At 38.9% G+C, this 19,954-nt stretch overlaps 1 protein-coding gene across 11 annotated transcripts in view; it reads left to right on the forward strand.

Moving 5' to 3' along the window:
* IL13RA2 (interleukin 13 receptor subunit alpha 2) overlaps window positions 1-19,954 on the forward strand; it is a 90,690-nt gene that overhangs the window by 60,339 nt on the left and 10,397 nt on the right. For 10 of the 11 annotated variants that reach the window (XR_009547473.1, XM_060182749.1, XM_007533264.2 and 7 more), the window contains 5 exons: window positions 5,698-5,824; window positions 13,029-13,180; window positions 13,701-13,854; window positions 14,373-14,493; window positions 18,218-18,402. Coding sequence is in view for 10 of the 11 variants with exons in the window: in XM_060182746.1 (XP_060038729.1) it covers window positions 5,698-5,824; window positions 13,029-13,180; window positions 13,701-13,854; window positions 14,373-14,493; window positions 18,218-18,402 (739 nt within the window). In the remaining variant the exon portion in view is untranslated. Of the gene's footprint in view, window positions 1-5,457; window positions 5,477-5,697; window positions 5,825-13,028; window positions 13,181-13,700; window positions 13,855-14,372; window positions 14,494-18,217; window positions 18,403-19,954 lie in introns of those variants that run through there. The other variant, XM_060182753.1, reaches the window with a different exon arrangement.

A 19,954-nucleotide genomic window follows, 5' to 3' on the forward strand; every position in this document is an offset into this window, starting at 1 on the left:
TACAAAATGGAGACTCCCAAATCTTCATCTACACTATTCCAGCCTTTAGGTTCATGATTATACAACAACTTGTTTGGCTTTATATGTTAACTGTTCTTTCAGCCACCAGGTTCCAGATGGTAACATGATGTCAACCGGGCTTCCCTGGTCAGAGGACCCCACCAATGTGTCCTTGAGCCCTGCTTCTGCAGAGCCCTACCCCGGTAGGGAAAGAGAAAGACAGGCTGGTAATAGGGATCTACCTGTCAACGCCCATATGAAGTGGGGAAGCAATTACAGAAGCCAGACCCCATAATGACCCTGAGTCCATATTCCCAGAGGGATAAAGAATAGGGAAACTATCAGGGGAGGAGATGGAATATGAAGTTCTGGTGGTGGGAATTGTGTGGAGTTATACCCCTCTTATCCTATGGTTTTTGTCAGTGTTTTTCTTTTTATAAATAAAAAATTAAAAATATTTATTTATATATAAAATGGAGATATTAACAAGACCATAGGATAAGAGGGGTGTGGTTCCCACAACCAGAATGCCCATTCCATCCCCCACCCCAAAGTTCTCCTATTCTTTCTCCCTCTGGGAGTCTGGGCCCAGGATCATTATGGAGTGCAGAAGGTGGAAGGTCTGGCTTCCGTAATTCCTTCCCCACTGAACATGGGCACTGGCAGGTCGACCCATACTCCCAGCCTGTCTTTGTCTTTCCATAGAGGGGCAGAGCTCTGGGGAGGTGGCAATCAAGGACACATGGTGGTGTCCTCTGCCAAGGGAAGTCAGATCGGCATCATGATAGCATCTGGAAACTGCTGGCTGAAAAAGTTAACATATAAAGCAGAACAAATTGTTGACTAATGAACCTAAATCCAAGAATATCGCAGATGAAGATTTGGGGACTACATTTTAGAAATAGCTAGTAGGTCTATTTTAGGTACATTCCAAAGGCCCATGACTTTATTAGTTTTTCCTGAGCCTGAAAGCTAATATGCTGATGAACCCTAGATATTGTTTGGGAAAATGATGTCATGCCTGGAAAAAGGGCTAGACAGCTGGGTCAGGGAAGAGAGTAGCTCCCAAATACGGGAAAGGTGTATAAATATTGTTGACTGAAACCCCATCGATTTGATCTGGGACCTATATTCATCTTAGGAGGCTACATAACCTCAGTATCCCTGTGGGTCTGAGCTCACATTCTGTGGTTTCGAGTAGGAATGTTCCAGGTTGTACCAACTTTAAGACCCATCTTCCTCTGGAGGTAGGTACAATTTGTTATCCCACTTCCCTTCAGAGGATGGAACAGATTCTACCATTGTTGATCCACATTGAGGGAAAATCCTACGGGGGCCCACTAAGGGGTCTATTGTGTTGTTCCTGAAGGACATGAAAGGTGACAGTGGTGAGAGGGATCTATTCAAGGTCTAGGGTTATCATGTCTGTGTGGGAATCTTAGGACTTCCTGACTAGGGCCCCAGATGATGGGGTGGCCTGATAGTGACTAAAGAGTCATCATTAAACTATGCAGATTTTGCAGTCCTTACTTTGACAAGGTTAGCTTTGATGTGATTGAGGGAAGTGTAATAGGAAATTAGTGAGGAGAGTGTCGAGGTCTAAGTAGAAACTATTTTATTTGGTACTTTATGGTGTCTTTTTAGGTCTTTCTGCTTGCTTGCTGCATATACTGACTCACTGTAGACTACTGTGCATTTTTGCTTTCAGGTATATATTTTGCCCTAACTTATGGATACATGTGAACATATGCTCTATCTCACGGGACCTGGTCCATATCTAGGTTTTGGGTCTTTGTTAGGAAGTGAACCACCCCAAGTGAAATTAAGGAGTCCTATGAGAAATGAAAGGTCTCACCTGAGTAATGATGCTGAAGGTTTTACGTTCCACTCCTGACATCTCTGGACACAGTCTGAAGTGTAACATACCGAGGTGGTACTGGTTGCATTGATTAGGTTGGGGTCAGTAGATGAAGTATCAGTTGATATGAATTGATAGAAAAATGCAGGAAAATGAACCCCACCCTAGAGGTTCCAAGACTGGGAGAAATAAAGGCTTTATAGAGGAAGCAAGAGGTTCCTGCTGTCGTAGGGTTTAAGAAGGCAATAGATAGTTATTGCTATAATAAAATTATTTGGCAATTGGGTGAACTTTGAAAAATCTCATTGTTAGGATTTGCTATATTATACAGGACCTCACTATAATTTATGTTCTTTAACATTATTTATTTATTTATTTATTTATTTATATTTAGCCCAGACTTTATGTTCCCCGACCATAAGAACTTAAAATAGATTTGGCTTTATTGTCTACTGTGGCCTTTGGAAAGCTAAGATACCACTAAGTCCCATGTTCTTCATGTGGCACATCCAATCTGATGACCTGGGCCTCCCTCACAGACAGTTTATTTTTCAAATTAGTTAATTTATTTAATTTTAAATTACAGAATTACATGTCGACAGGGGTTTGAAGCCACACCATTCCCACAACCAGAGTTTTGAATCTTCACTCTCCCCACTGTAGTGCATCACAGTTCCCCTAAGGTTGTAGGCATGGGTCAACCATCTTCTCTACAACTATCTGTCCATATTTATACATAGTCGTCCCTTCTTTTTCTGATTCAATCGTCTCTTCCCCTCTAAGCCATTCATCACAACACAATTACCTCCATATGTTCTTCTCCTTTTCCTTCTCTCTCTCTGGGTGCTGATGGAACTGGAGTTCAGAGTCCTTTTATCTTAATCCTATCACTTCTCTTCCACTGGGAATATGAATCAAGGTTGTTTATGGGGACTACAGGGTAGGAGTTCTGCTTCTGTAGCTGTTTCTCCACTGAGCATGGGTGTTGAGAGGTTGATCCATACCCCCAGCCTGTTTATATCTTTCCCTAGCAGACCAGAGCACTGGAGATGTGAAGGTCCAGGACACATTGGTGAGGTTGCCTGCCCAGAGAAATCAGGATGAAGTCATGATAACATCTGTAACTTGGTGTCTGGAAGGTGGTATGACCTACGTTGAGACGAAATGGTTAATGAACAGGAAGCAAAAAGTAGGATTAGAGCAGATAAGATTAGGGATTTTAGAGTAGAAGAAAGCTAGGAAAACCATTTTAGGCTTACAACTATGGTAGTTTTGTTTAAGTTTGGTAGCTAGCCTGAGGTTGGATAAGAATATTGTCTGAGAGAATGGTGTTAGAGAAAAAAAATGGCCTAGAAAGTTGAATTAGGGTAGTCAATAGTTCCCATTCTTATAAAAAAAAATCTGTTGCTACAATTATCTATTTACCTCCACCCACCTGGTCTAGGGCCCATATATACTATATTTATATTTAGCACCAGAGCCTGTGTAACCTCTAAGTCCCTATTGGTCTGAGGTTATAGCTCATGGTCACATCTGAGGAACATAGCAGTCTGCAGTCATTTCAGGACCAGTCTTTTTCGAGTGGCAGGGTAGGATACTCCCAGCCTCCCTTCAGAGACTGGGGCTATCCCTATCATCATTGTTCTATGGTAAAGCCAATCCCTAGGAGGGCCCAGAAGATGCTGTTCCTCATGGAAATGACCAGTGGTAGTGGAGAGAGGGACCCTTTAGAGGTCTAGGCCTATCATATGTGTATGGGAATCCAAGGATTCCCTAAGGCCCCAGATGATGAGTTGGTGTGATATTGACCAAAGGGGCCATTATTAAGTGGGCCAGTCTCTTGACATTATCCAGCTTGTGTAGCCCTCTCTTTATCTGATGATCTTAGATTTTCTTTCAGTTGTTTAGGCACTGAGTATCATTTGTTGAGCCCAGACAGAGATAGGTTTTAGGGATCTGTTTTCTTTGGGCCTTTCTGCTAGGATGTCCTGCTAATTTGGTCTACCTTGACATTATTTATATATAGCTATATCTTATAACATAATGCCATCAGTTGCTTCTGTTCTCCCTGATCTAAGCTTTTAGAAGAGTCAATATTTCAAAGAACACGTCATTATTAGAAACGCATTAACAATTTGAAACCACTGCTAAAATTCAGTCTGGTTACACATTTGAAGCCTTAAGTCTCAAATTGAAGGAACATATGCTCAGCCTATGGTCTATGCTTCAAAAAGTTTGAGACATTCAGTTTCCCCCCTCTTATATTAATTAAGTAGTGATTTATGAGACTACAAGTTAATAGGACTGTACATCAACATCATTCCCACCAACAATGGTCTGCCCCCCCCCCCCCCAGTGAAGCTAAACATCTACCCTCACTCTCTACCCAGAGATTTTTACTTTGGTGCCATACTCCAAATTCTGTCAGATTCTGCTTTGAGTTTCCCTTTCTGTTCTTTCTCAACTTCTGTTTATGAGTGGGATCATCCCACTCAAGATTTTTTTAAAGGATATTTGGCTGTAAGTACACTCATTTGGGTTGTGTACCTTCTTTGTCATGTGCAAGACCTAGATTTGAGCCTGGCCTTCACTGCATTAGAGGAAGCTTCATTACTGTGTTCCCTCACTCTCTGTTTCTTTCTATTTGCAAATTGGTCTATAGCAGTGCATTACCAGTGGTGTCAAAAATTAAAATAAAATTTAGGAAGGAATGGTCTTTATAAAGGTCAGATCTATGTATATGTGTTATGGAGAATACTATGGAATTAAGATTGGATAAGTAGATACCTGATGGCAGGATCCTTAGCTTAATTGGTGGCAGTAGCTTAATGATGGAGAAATTGGATGAAAGAGGGATGATCTGAGGAACACTCCCAGATTTCTGCTTTGGGCAGCTGGGAACATGATAATACTGTTTATTGATACAGAAAATACTTAAGGAATTGTGGAACAGATATGAGTAGAGGATGGTGATAATATTTTAAAGTACTGGAGCCAAGTTTTGAGTTAACGGATGATTTTTAATTGATTAATTGCAGATACTTTTTGTTTCAAAGAAGAATATATGTATGTAGTGTATACATATACACACATATATGTATGTCATATACATATATACACACATATATATGAATATATATGTAATATATGTGTGTAATCCCTCACTTCACAATATTTACTGAAGTAATAAAAGAATCCATGGGAAATTGCTGCAAGATTAGTTGACCTGGACCCCCATGAACCAATAAAAGGATGTTTATACTGAGGATAAAATAATAAACCTGGTTGTTTCAATGCTTATGTTTATAAATATTATTGTTGTGGCTTCACAGCTCCAGGCTATTCTTTCAGAGAGGGGGGGAAACACCACATAATCAAATTTTCCTCCAGTGTGATGGGGTCTAGGCTTGAACTTGGGTCTCACACATGGCAACACAGGCACACTATCGAGCCTTCTGTCAGCCTTCTGAGTGTGCTATGCTTTTGTTGTTAGGGGAGAGGATTGCTTGGAAACTAATGATGTCATAACCCTTTTATGAGCCAATAAGAGCATTCTGGCTCAATCTTCAGGCATAAGGCTATTTGTAGGATTCCTATTCTGGTCATAGCATGTGAAAAGTATGGATGAGGAGGATGAATAATAATTTTTTTAAAACTCTTATAAGAATGAGACTTAGGCACTTTTTTCAACTATATTAGATACAATTTTTTTCTGTATTTCAAATGGTTCCTAGTTCTTAAAAAAACAAATGTGAAAATAGTTCCCAAATGCCTGTTAACAACATTTATTCATTTTATTATTTGAAGTAAGATAAAATTAATTTGTTTATCTTTTTTAGAGTGGATATTTCAAGGTAAAACATCTTGGTGAAATGGCTCCCATGTATTTGGATATCAGATATCTGTATACTCTTCTTATGTGTGTAGCATTTGACTCAGCTTTGTCTTCAGATGCTGACATAAAAGGTAATGTAATGAATTGGTTTTATTTTGTATTATTATTTTTTATTTATAAAAAGGAAACATTGACAAAACCATAGGATGAGAGGAGTTGAACTCCACACAATGTCCGCCATCAGAACTCCATATCCCATCCCTTCCCCTGATAGCTTTCCTATTCTTTATCCCTCTGGGAGTATGGACCCAAAGTCATTGTGGGATGCAGAATGTGGAAGGTCTAGCTTCTGTAATTGCTTCCCTGCTGAACATGGGTGTTGACAGGTCGATCCATGCCCCCAGCCTGCTTCTCTCTTTCCCTAGTAGGGTGGGGCTCTGGGGAAGTGGAGCTCCAGGACCTATTGGTGGGGTTGTCTGTCCAGGGAAGTATGGATGGCATCCTGCTAGCATCTGGAACCTTGTTGGTATGCTTCTAAATTCTGCTTCTAAGACCCCTTCTGTTGCATTGCTTGACGTTGTAGTCTATTTACATAATCATTGTTTTCATTGGTTTCCCACTGGTTCGTGTGGTATTTTCCTTTTCCCCACCCCCTATCCTACTTACTTCCTCTTCCTGACACTTCCTCCTCAGAAGATATAAAAGACAGGGCTTTCTAATGAAGAGAGATTAGAAGAGATTAGATTGTTGAACTGCATCCCCGCTCATCAATAAAGATTGAACTGCGTTCCCAGCTCAGCCATGAGTCCCTGGTCGTCTGTCTCCCACCTGCGAAGCTAGCCCGGCAAATGGTGCCCTGAACAGGGACTGGCAGAACCTGGTGGTTGAAAAAGAGTTAACACATAAAGACAAACAAGTTGTTGACTAATCAGGAACCCAAAGGCTGGAATAGTGCAGATAAAGTGTTGAGGAGTCTCCGTTTTGTAGATAGCTGGTAGGCCTATTTTAGTTATATTCCAAAGGGCCCGTGACTATACTAGTTATTTTTTATTTTTATTTTTATTGCCACTGGCATTATTGCTGGGGCTCAGTCTCTGCAGTATTAATCCATTGCTCTCAGTAGCCATGTTTATGCTTTTTCCTCCTTTCTTTAACTTAATAAGACACAGAGAAAATGAGAAAGTAAATATAGAGGGGGGGGGAGAGAGAGATTGAGAGAGTCTTGCAGCTCTGCTTCACCATTTTTGATGCTTCCTCCATGCAGGTGGGGGACTAGAGGCTTGAACCCAGTTCTTTGTGCGTGGTCATGTGTGCACTCTATTAGGGGTGCCACTGCCCAACCAAGTGAAGTAGAATTAAAATTAGACATAAAGATATGTATTTTCAACCTATCCGATGAAAATGCTTAACAAATAGATGGAGTGTTACCAGAAATAATTCAACAATTCCACGCACAGGAAATATACTCATATTAGTCTTAATTATGAGGTAACTGATAACATTTTATAGGATAAAAGTCAGACTAAAATATACTTTTCATATATTTTGTGTTATCTTTTCTAACAAATAAGTTAGTTGTCTGAAACCTTATTGCCTGGTAATTAGCTAAATAAAACTGTTACTGGGTTATTATTTTTAACTTTAAAGATAATTAAATAAGAAAAAAATTAAGGCCAAAATAAAGTTAAAAAAATTACAGCATTCTTGATCATATCTAATAAACTATTCTCATTATGGTAGCTATTTCAAATATGCATTTGACAAAATATTTATAAACATAAGCATTGAAACAACCATATTATTATTTTATCCTTAGTAGAGAACTTCTTTTGTTGGTTCATGGGTATCCATGTCAAATAATCTTGCTGCAATTTCCTGTGGGTTCTTTTCCTTACTCAAGTAAGTATTGTGAAGTGAGAGATTAAAATAACTAACAGGGTAAAAATGAGATGAAATTATTATCAAAATGGCAACATTAGGATAGTACTACTGTATTGCTAGATTGGCAAGTAGGAGATTATGGAATTTCTGATAGAAGTGTGCTTTCCTTGCTTTGCAAGTCTTCAGCTGGGGTTGCCATTTGCTTCTTATTTCTCATTCTCTCTCCCCAGGGGGACTGCTTTCCAATATGTCTCCATTCAGCTGCCTCCCACTTTTTAAATGTACTTCCAAAGCATGACTCTGGTGTGTCATATACTAGTGGTAGCTCTGTACTTTAGTTAACTAGATAGAGATTCAATTAAACAGAATGGACCAGTAAGACCTACCTGTTCTCCATATTCTTAAGGCATTTAGCTCTAACATATATTTAATTTCCTCTTTTTGTGTGTATTATGCCATATATATATTAAAAACACTGAATACAGGTTGGTTCTTGCTACTAAAGAGATTTATGTAACAAAATATTCACAACCTAGACCAAATTCTGGTCTTGTCAGACCACAAAAGTAATTCCATGGGAGCCAGGAGGTGGTGCAGCAGGTTAAGCACACATGGCGGAAAGCACACAGACTGGTATCAGGATCCCGGTTCGAGTCCCCGGCTCCCCATCTGCAGGAGAGTCGCTTCATAGGTGGTGAAGCAGGTCTGCAGGTGTCTGTCTTTCTCTCCCCCTTTCTCTCTTCCTTTCCTCTCTTGATTTCTCTCTGTTCTATCCAACAACATTAACAGTAATAACAACAACAACAATAAACAACAAGGGAAACAAAAGGGAAAATTTTTTTAAAATAATGAAATTTTAAAAAGAAGTAATTCCATATTGAATTTCTTGTTTCAATTAAAACCTAATATTTAAGCAAAGTTCCAGCTTACATATATAATTTCTTAAACTGAAGTCAACTATATAGCAATAATCTATATTTAATATTTATTTAGATATAGCTTAGATAACACTATTAAATTCCAATATATTTACCTTTCAGAGAAATTCAATAGTTACGTCTCTTTCTTCTCTTTCCCCAGATTTGTAAATTGTTAACTAATTTTCTATCTCCATGAATTTGCTTGTTCTAGAATTTTCACTTAAGTAGATCAATGCAATATGCAATATTTTGTGACTGGCTATTTTTTAAAATAACTATTTTACTTAGTTCATCCATTTTTAAAATATTAATGATTCAATATTGATTTACAGAATTACATGTTGGGCCAAGTGGTGGTGCACCTAGTTAAGCACACACATTACTGTGTGCAAGGATCCAGTTTCAAGCCCCTGGTCCACACCTGCATGGAGAAAGCTTCACGAGCGGTAAAGCAGGGATGCAGGTGTTTCTCTGTCTCTCTCCTTCACTATCTCCCCCACCTCTCAATTTCTCTCTGTCTCTATCCAATTATAAATAAATTAAAAATTTACATGTCAGTAAGAGTAAAATTCCACACCATTCCCACCATCACAGTTCTAAATCCCCAGTCCCTCCTTTGCCAACCACCGCGGTTCTCCCAAGGTTGCAGATATGGGTTAACTATCATCCCTACAACTATCTGTCTACATGTGTACATAATTGCCCCCCTTTTCGTCCAGGTCCAAATCCTCTCTTCCCCTTCAAGCCACACATAATCCTATTACTACATCCAAATATCTCTCCCTTTTTCCTCCTCTTTCTCTGGGACCTGATGGAACAAGAGTTCAGAGCCCTCTTATACTCTTCCTCCTATCACTTCTCCCTGAATGGGAGTATGGATCAAAATTGGGGGGTACAGAAGACAGGAGGTCTGGCTTCTGTAATTGCTTCTCCACCAGACTTGGGCATTGGCAGGTTGATTCATACCCCCAGCCTGTTTCTATCTTCCCCTAGTGGGGTAGAGTTCCAGAGAGGTGAGATTCCAGGATGCATTGTTGAACTCGTCTTCCCAGAAGAGTCAGGATCGAATCATGGTAGCATTTGCAACTTGGCATCTGGAAGGTGGCAGGACATAAAGTGAGACAAAATAGTTAATGAACAGGAACCAAAAAGTGGGAACAGAGCAGATGAGATTAGCGATTTTAGGATGGAAGAAACCTAGAATGTCCATTTGAGGCATGTTTCTAGGGGCCCACATTTATGATAGTTTTTGCTTGACTTTTCTAGGATGAAGCTGGATAAAAATATTGTCTGACAAAATGGTGTCAGAATAGAAAAAAGTTCTAGAAAGTTGGATTAAGGCAGTGAGTAGCTCCCATTCCTAGAAATATTCTGTGGATAGAACTGACTATTTAAATGTCTGTGGAGAGCAGTCTGGAGAAATATCACAAGGCTAGATAGACATGGACCTTCCATATGACCCAGTAATTCCTTTACTGGGGATATACCCCAAGGACTCCGTAACACCCAACCAAAAAGATATGTGTACAGCTGTGTTCATAGCAGCACAATTCATGATAGCTAAAACCTGGAAGCAACCCAGGTGAGGTCCCCAACAACAGATGAATGGCTGAGAAAGCTGTGGTATATATACACAATGGAATACTACGCAGATATTAAGAACAATGAACCAACCTTCTCTGTCCCATCGTGGATGGGGATAGAAAGAATCATGTTAAATGACTTATGTCAGAAAGATAAAGACGAGTAAGGGATGATCCCACTCATAAACAGAAGCTGAGAAAGAAGAACAGAGAGGGAAACTCAAAGCAGGATACGACTGAATTTGGAGTAGGGCACCAAAGTAAAAACCCTGGGTTGAGGGTGAGGGTGGATGTTCAGCTTCACGGGTTGGGGGGGATGCCAGAGGATGGGATGGGACACAGTTTTTTGGTAAGGTGTTTTTGTACACTCCTATTAATTTGTAGTCATATAAATCACTTTTTAATTAATATGAGAGGTGAAAAATTGATTGAATGTCTCAAACTGATAATGCACAGACCATAAGCTAAGTCTATGATATGCTGATTCTCTTAAACCTTAGACCAGGGAGAATAGAAGCAACCAGTGGCACAACTATATACAAATAATGTCAAAGGACATAAATTATGGTGATTTTGTACATGATACAGCAAGTCCTAACAAAGGGATTTTTCAAAGTTAACTCAATTGCCAAATAATGTGATTATAGTAATAACTGTCTATTGCCTTCTTAAACCCTAAGATAGCAGGAACTTCCTCTATAGACCCTATATTTCCCCCAGTCCTGGAACATCTAGGGTGGGGCTCACTTTCATACCAAATGATATTGCATCCGCCGATCCCAACCTAATCAATGCAATGAGTACCACCTCAGCATGCTTCACTTAAGACTGTGTCCAGAGACATCAGGCATGAAATGTCAACCTTTCAGCCTCATTACTAGGGTGAGACCTTTCTTTTCGTAGGAATCTCTAATTCCATTCTAGGTGGTTCATTTCCTAACAAAGTCCCAAAACCTAGATATAGAGCAGGTCCCATGAGATAGGGCATATGTTCCCATGTACCAATAAATTAGGGCAAAATATATACCTGAAAGCAAAAGTACACAATAGTCTGAAGTGAGTCAGTATAAAGTTTATAATGAAGTAATGTCTACTTAGACTTAGCTACCCTCCTCACCTACTTCCTATTACAGTTCTCTCACTCACTCCAAAGCTAACCTTATCAAAGCAGGGACTGCAAAAGCTGAATAAGGGCAAGAGACTGGCATACTTTAAAGATGACTCTTTAGTCTCTATCAGGCCACTTCATCAGCTGGGACCCTATTCAGGGAGTCCTGAGATTCCCAAACAGCCATGATGGGCCTAGACCTTGAACAAATCCCTCTCTCCATTGTTACTGGTCATCTCTATCAGGAACAACAAAACAGACCCCTTTGTGGGACCCCATAGGACCTTGCCCTCAACCTGGATCAACAATGGCAGAGAATGTTCCATCCTCTGAAGGGAGGATGGACAACATACTCTGTGCTACACCTGATATTGGGGCAGCTTGGAACATTCCTACTCATGACCACAGAATGTGAGCTCAGATCTACAGGGATGCAGAGGTCACATAGGCTTCTGAACTGAATATGGGCCCCAGATCAGATCATATCAATGGGGTTTACAGTCAACAATATTTATACACCTTCCCATATTTGGGAACTATTCTCTTCCCTGCTCAAGCTTTCTGGTCCTTTTTCCAGCCATGACATCATCTCCCCAGACAAAAACTTGGATCCACCTGCATATCAGATTTCAGGCTCAGGAAAAAAAAACCCCAACTAATATAGCCACAGGCTCTTTGGAATATAACTAAAATATGCCTACTAGCTATCTACAAAATGGAGGACCCCCAACTTCTCATCTGCACTACTCCAGCCTTTAGGTTCATGATTAATCAACAACTTGTTTGGCTTTATATGTTCACGCTTTTTTCAGCCACCAGGTTCCAGAACCTAGCGTGATGCCAACCAGACTTCCCTAGATAGACAACCAATGCGTCCTGGAGCACCGCTTCCCCAGAGCCCTGCCCCACTATGGAAAGAGAGAGGCAGGCTTGGAGTATGAATTGACCTGTCAATGACCATGTTCAGCAGGGAAGCAATTACAGAAGCCAGACCTTTTACCTTCTGCATCCCACAATGACCTTGGGTCCATACTCCCAGAGAGTTAAAGATTGGGAAAGCTATCAGGGGAGGGGATGGGATACAGAGTTCTGCTGGTGGGAATTGTGTGAAGTTGAACCCCTCTTATCCTATGGTTTTGTCAGTGTTTCCTTTTTATAAATAAAATAATAATAATAATAATAATAGTAAAAAGAATGAACTATTTGCCTCCTTCTACCCAACCCAAGGCCTATATACGTATATTTATACTTAGCACCAGAGCCTGTGCAGCTTCTGAATCCCTTTTGGTCTGAGCTCACAGCTAATGATCATAGCTGAAAACATTGCAGGCTGCATTTCAGGAACAGTTTCCCTCAAGTAGCAGGGCAGGATACTACAGCTTCCCTTCAGAGACTGAGGCAGTCCCTACTATAGCTGCTTTATGATGAGAACAAGATCCTAGATCCTGGGAAGGCTCATAAGAGGGCTTGTTATAACATTCATGATAGATGTGACCAGTGGTGGTGCAGAAAGAGGCTCCTTAGAAGTCTAGGCCCATCATATTTGTGCAGGAACCCCAGGGTTCCCTTACTAGGGCCTCAAATGATGAGATGGTATGATATTGACCAAAAGGACCATTATTTAGTGAGCCATAACTGGCTATTTTTACTTTGCATAATGTTTTCAAGATTCTTACATACTGTATAGTATGATCAATGTTTCATTATTATGAGTGAGTGATATTCTATTAGGTACTACAATCTATCCATCCATAAACCAATCGATATGAAAGTAATATGAATTTAGCAATCTTTATTATGAGACACAAGAAACTATTGAACTGTCTTGTTGATTTTATTTCAGTTAATCCTCCTCAGAATTTTGAGATAGTGGATCCTGGATATTTAGGTTATCTCTATTTGCAATGGCAACCTCCCCTGTCTCTGGATGACTTTAAGGACTGTGAAATAGAGTATAAATTAAAATATCGGAATATTGGTAACAAATACTGGAAGGTATGTAAGTGATTCACTTGTGTTATGAGAGTGACTATTAGTTTATTTATTATTCCTAATGTCATCATCCACTACTATTCTTATATCTGATAGCTATTATTAAGCTATAACAAATTGTCTGTTGCTATCTCCTGAAAAATCTGTCTTCATCCTGCCTAGAATTAAACTGATGATTGGAATTGTAGGGGGAAATACTAGTAGTTATAGTACTCTAGCTTTGTCAGAAATATATCTGGGGCTCTGTATCAGTTGATTATCAGAAATTTCATAGATATTGCAATTCTGCTATGGAGATAGCATAGTGGTTATGCAAAATGGCTTTCATACCTGAAGGTCCAAGCTCCCAGTTTCTGTCCCTTGCACCATCATAAGTCAGAGCTGAGCAGAGAACTGGTGGAAAAAAATATATATATATGGAGTGGAGCTTTAGGTAAGACATGACTTCTTAGCTGTGTTAACATGGTTTATGATGTCATCAGTATTTCTAAGCTTGATTTTGACTTTATTTTTTATTGAACAGACCATCATTACTAAGAATCTTCATTACAAAGATGGATTTGATCTTAACAAAGGCATTGAAGCAAAGATACATACAATTCTGCCAGGACAGTGTGCAAATGGATCAGAAATTCAAAGCTCATGGTCAGAAACTACATATCAGACATCAACACAAGGTTAAACCTAAACTCTCTTTTTCACATTTACTGCTCTCAGAACAATTCATAAAGGGAATGAGTTCCTTTGCTTTTATATGATATTGGGTTGTCAGAAAAGTTAAGACAGTTTTTCTATAGGGGAAAAAAAAGCAGAAAAATATGTCATGACTTTACTGACAACCCAATAGATTGTATATAATATGTCGCTGAGAGTGTAACACAAAACAGAATCCTTAGGAGTCTGTGACTGATGTTTTTAATTTTTTAAATCAGCACAGTGACAAAACCTGCATCTTAATAGGTTTGTGTTGTTTTGAGTTTTGAGGTCATATTAGTAAAGTCCTCTAGGATTTTTTACTTTGCATGCCTCACTTAGAATGGAGTGATTCCTGATAACTTGCCTTTGAAGTGTTGCTGATTATGTTGATTGCTAAATGAAATGGGGAAGACAGTGGACATGAAATAAAATTACTTGATATGTCCCAAATGACTCATCATGATGCCGCTCCAACATTTACCATTTACTCATTTCTTAGGAAATCTGGACACTAAAATTCAGGATATGGATTGTATATATTACAACTGGCAATATTTACTTTGCTCTTGGACAGCTGGAACAGGTGCCAATATTGATACTAATTACAACTTATTTTACTGGTAAGTATTTATATAAGAATTCCGTAATAGGAATAAATAAAAATTATTTCACAGTGTGAATAGCTGTATTTTCACTAAATTAAATTCTTTATATATTTTATACTTGTATCTATGATGAAGGCTTATTGTAGTTATTTGGAGCTTTCAATGGGAGTGAGGAGGCTTAGGCTGTAGCTACTGGATGGGGGTACTATGTATATTTCATATTTCTCCCTTTAAAAATGGATTATCTTCAAGCCCAGATCCTCATGGTATTGAGGGATATTTCAGTGCTGTGGTCTCTTTCACTCTTATTCTCATCCCCCCCCCCCCACCTATAAAAAGTTGACCTGGGGCAGCAAAGCTCCAATGATGATAAAATTTTTAAAAAATGAAGAAAGGAAAAAGAAGAGCAAGTATCTATTTAAACCATATTATGTTGTCTTTATATCTTTATCTTTGTTAACTATCTATGAAACATTTCAGTTTAAAGTCACTTAGAATCTCCTATTTCTTCCATTGCTTTATTGTTTGATGGTGACATTGATCAAAAATCCTTTACGAGGTTGTTCAGGTGTTCTTAACTTCCCATCTCTACTATAAAAGCATTTGCTTTAGCTTATCTCCTAGATGATTGCCATAGCCTCCTAATGATGGTCTTCCTGCTCCCTATCCTGTACACACTAGCCAGATTTATCTTCCTATACCTCTATTTTCACGTACCATCCTTTTACTCAAAAACCTTCAATGGGTGCTTATTGCTTTCAGGATAAAACTTAGGCTGTCATTCAGTCTTTGCCTCACAGTATCACTGCCATTTCAAGATTCTAATTACATCATCTGCTACCACTAATCTCAGTGTTCTCCTCCATTTAAACTCATCTCTACATTTTCTTTCCCATTTATGATCTTTCAAGTGTGCATTGCTATTTTTTTAAAAAAATATTTGTGATTATTTATTATTGTATAGAGACAGAGAGAAATTGAGATGGCAGGAGAAGATAGGGAGAGAGACAAAGAGACACCTGCAGCCCTGCTTCACCAAGTTTTCCCCTTGCAGGTGGGGGCCAGGGGCTTGAACATGGATCCTTGCACACTGTAATGTGAGCACTTAACCGGATGAGTCACTGCCTGGCCCCAGTGAGGATTGCTATTTAAAATGATAATTACATTATTCTCATCTATGTATACTTTATATCCATGTTAAATGAGATAAGTCAGGTGTGATTTAAGAAGTAAGGGAAGAAAAAAGAAGCAGAGTGAAGCTCTGACTGTGCAGGTTTATTGTAGCAAAACTAAAATTTACTTCTTATATTTCTCTTGATAGTCTCCTCTATGGAGATTATCATGATGTGTTCATTGAATTAATAGAAACAAATGATGATAGCAGTTGTAAATTGACAAATGCATATCAGAGCTTAATCTTTTATGAATTAGTAGAAAGACAAGAGAGGGTGAAGTGTTCCCCTTCATATCAGTCCCACATTATTGTGGTATTTTTCTTTAGAAAAATCATAATATGTAAGTGATAAGGTATAAGCTGTTGAGATTTTTGAGAACTCCTTTCTGATTACTGTACTGGCATTATTTATTTTCATGGTATTGGGTGATTTCCCCTTCCAGAGTCTCACTTTCCTTATCTGGAGTTCGGTGGGTCAATTACTATTTGCCGAACAATGTTGTTTTTCATAGAACAAAAATGCAAATGAGACAAAGTCCATTCCCTCTTGTATATTGTGGACAAGGTTAGAACAACTTTATCCTCATATTTCTTTTTCTCTTTTTCGATATTTATTTATTTCTTTTTGTTGCCCTTGTTTTTTTATTGTTGTAGTTATTATTGTTGTTGTTGTCATTGTTGTTGGATAGGACAGAGAGAAATGGAGAGAGGAGGGGAAGACAGAGAGGGGGAGAGAAAGAGACACACCTGCAGACCTGCTTCACCACCTGTGAAGCGATTCTCCTGCAGGTGAGGAGCTGGGGGCTTGAACCGGGATCCTTACGCCAGTCCTTGTGCTTTGCGCCACCTGCACTTAACCTGCTGCACTACTGCCTGACTCCCTATCCTCATCTTAAGTAATGAGGGATAAATATGAACATTTTAGAAACTGGAAAATAAGATCAACACAAAGCTTACCACTGGGACAAAATAATCTATGTAAAATCAGGCCTAGAACTCAAGTTCCCCAAATGGTAATCAAGCAAACTAGCTAAAAGTCTATAATTTTGCAAACTCTGCATAAAAGTAAATACTTGGCAAAAGGTAAACTCAGTAGAGTCTGGATATTTATACAAGAATCTTATCAGCTAGTAAGCTGGCTTCATTTCAAAAGGGAATTTGACTGCTTTTACAGATAATGTCAAATTTTGTATTGCAAGCTTATTTTTAAGAAAATATATGAGGCATTTGTTACTTCGGAAATCAGTAGGGAGATCCCCACTAATTCTCACTAGCATTATTACTGGAAAGAGTTTATCTTTCAATGATATGGCAATGTGTGATATTGAAAAAACAGCAATTTACTTGTTCAGCAATTCCTCTTTTTCTTTTTGGCTCTGTTGGCATTTCTAGGGTTTATGTCTCCCCCCCTCAGGTTTATATCTTGATGTGCATTGTATTCTCAAAGAATTTTCATTCATGTCACTAAACTCAGCAATATTTTGTGTAAATGCTTTTAAATCTGCATCCTAAAATATTGGGCTGTTGGAAAAGTCATGGCATATTTTTCTGTGTTTTTCTATGCAAAAACATGTCAACTTTTCCAACAACCTAATATATTTCTAAGTACAAACTTTTAAAAGTCAGTATCGGGAGTTGGGCAGTAGCGCAGCAGGTTAAGCGCAGGTGGCACAAAGCACAAGGACTGGCATAAGGATCCTGGTTCGGGCCCTTGGCTCCCCACCTGCAGGGGAGTCGCTTCATAGGCGGTGAATCAGGTCTGCAGGTGTCTATCTTTCTCTCCCCCTCTCTGTCTTCCCCATCTCTCTCCATTTCTCTCTGTGCTATCCAACAATGAAGACACTAATAACAATAGTAACTACAACAATAAAACAACACGGGCAACAGACGTCAGTATCATCTGAGATTGTTTATATAAATCTTAAGTTTTTACAACAGCAATCTTCTAAAATTTGATCTGTATATGCCTCAAGTTTTCATAAGAGCATTTTCATATTCTTGGATCTACATAAACCAAGATTTTCTTAGTAGGGCTGTTATATTTTTTGATTCACAGATTCTGCTACTGACTCAATATACATAACCTAATTCCCTGTGTAAGCAGCCTTTTGTTAGAGATTCCCACTAGAGTGTCAGTTCCATAGAATAATAGAGTACGTCTTCTTTTCTTACAGTTGTATCCCCAACATACTTTGAATTCTCAATAAATGTTGCATACAATTAAACTATCTCTTGTTTTATTTGAATCTTACAATAGATAGTTGAGCACTACGATTCCGGAAGCTATTAAAAAGCACAATTCTTTTACAACATTTTTTAATTGTTTCACTAAAGAAGTAGTAGATAATTTTTGTCACAGGAATACAATCCCTTGTCTTTCCATGGCGGGTATCTATACACTATGCTCACAACCACTGTAGATTTTCTTTCAGCTTAATGAATTGGGTTCCTAACTCACAATTAAGCCCTTCCTCCCACAGTTATCATGTTCTTGGTCTTGCTGCAGCTGATGATGCCTAGTTTTACTTTGGAAAAGCACGATTCTTATAGCACTTCTTTTTGCAGGTATGAGGGTTTGAACCAGGCAATCCAATGCTCCAATTACATCAAGGCTAATGAAAAAAATATTGGATGTAGGTTTCCCTATTTGGAGTCATCAGACTATAAAGATTTCTACATCTGTGTTAATGGAACGTCAGAATCCAAGCCTATCAGATCCAGCTATTTCATTTTTCAACTTCAGAATATAGGTGAGGTAAACAAATAATTTCAAGATGTTTCATGTTTAAGTCATCTACAGCCACTTGAAGGAAAAGAACCCTATGAACAGTCAGAGCAAGAAAAAATAAAGGCTAGCAGGATATATGAGAAAACTTCTTTGGATATGAAAATAGAAAAGATAATTTAATGAAGGATAAGGTGTCATTTTCATTTAGAAGATAAATTTTATTCTCCAACTTCAAAGACTTGGTCTATATATATATTTTTTTTCCTAGTGTCAGTGATGGAGTAATATGGAATTACTTATTCCCAAGCTCTATCAGATAAATGGTTGAACATTTTCTAAGTCTTCCACTCCTTCTCATAGTTCCAGGGGAAGGCCAGTTCTTGTACAGTGTTGCCCTTCATATCCAGGATGCTTTGGAGCTGCTGGGCCTTCCACTCATCCATCAGCATGACAGAACAGGACTGGTTCAAGAGCCTGCAAGGTCCACCCGCCTCCCCCTGAGTCACAGGGTTGGGAGCCCTGCACAGTGGCATCCTCATTCACCCTCTCTGTCTTCCCACCACATTCCCTCTTCTGGCTTCACTCCAGAGACCTGAGTTTTGATTCCTGCTCTGCCTTACATTTTCCTTTCTTTTCTTTTGTTTTTTCTTTTATTTTTTCTTTCCTTTTCTCTGTTCTTTTATTTTCCTCCTACTCCACCTCTTCTTCCCCTCTCTCTCTTTTTTTTAAATTTCTTGAGGGTGACGGTGAGAGGTTGGGGAGGCAGATGACCACTCTAACATATGCAGTGCTAGTAATTGAACCCAGTATATTATTACTGATACTCATTCCTGAGTCTTAGTTGTATGACTTTCTCTGAGGTCCCATGTTAAGAGAAGCACTGATTTTAAAATCTGCCTAGATCCGAATCCCAGCTTTACATTTTCGTTGTGTGACTTTAAATAAATCATTTGATCTCTCTGACCCTTAGTTTCCTTATCTACATAAAATATTTCCTCTCCATCAGGCCATGCGGAAGTAAATTAATTTCTATTTGTAAATCAATCTGCACTATGTAGGATGGATATTAAGTACTTAATACATGGTAGCTTCTATAATGGTAATTATTGAGTTGCTTTCACTAACTGGGAAAAATCCAGACTGAGATGGTTTCTTTTGCTTCCTGAGGTGGTTGGGTTAAGAAGGATTGTTAAGGGTGGGGGTAGATAGCATTCTGGTAAAAATAAATAAATAAAAATAAAAAGAGGGAGTTGGGCAGTAGCGCAGCGGGTTAAGCACATGTGGTGCAAAGCACAAGGACCGCCGTAAGGATCCTGGTTCGAGCCCCTGGCTCCCCGCCTGCAGGGGAGTTGCTTCATAGGTGGTGAATCAGGTCTGCAGGTGTCTCTCTCTCCCTCTCTGTCTTCCCCTCCTCTCTCCATTTCTCTCTGTCCTATCCAACAACAATGGCAATAATAACTACAACAATAAATCAACAAGGGCAACAAAAGGGAATAAATATTTTTTAAAAATTAATTAAAAAATTAAAAAGGAGTGTTCACTTTTTTTTTTATTGCCACCAGTGTTGTCGCTGG

Source organism: Erinaceus europaeus, chromosome X, assembly GCF_950295315.1.
Source record: "Erinaceus europaeus chromosome X, mEriEur2.1, whole genome shotgun sequence".
NCBI classification, from domain to species: Eukaryota; Metazoa; Chordata; class Mammalia; order Eulipotyphla; family Erinaceidae; genus Erinaceus; species Erinaceus europaeus.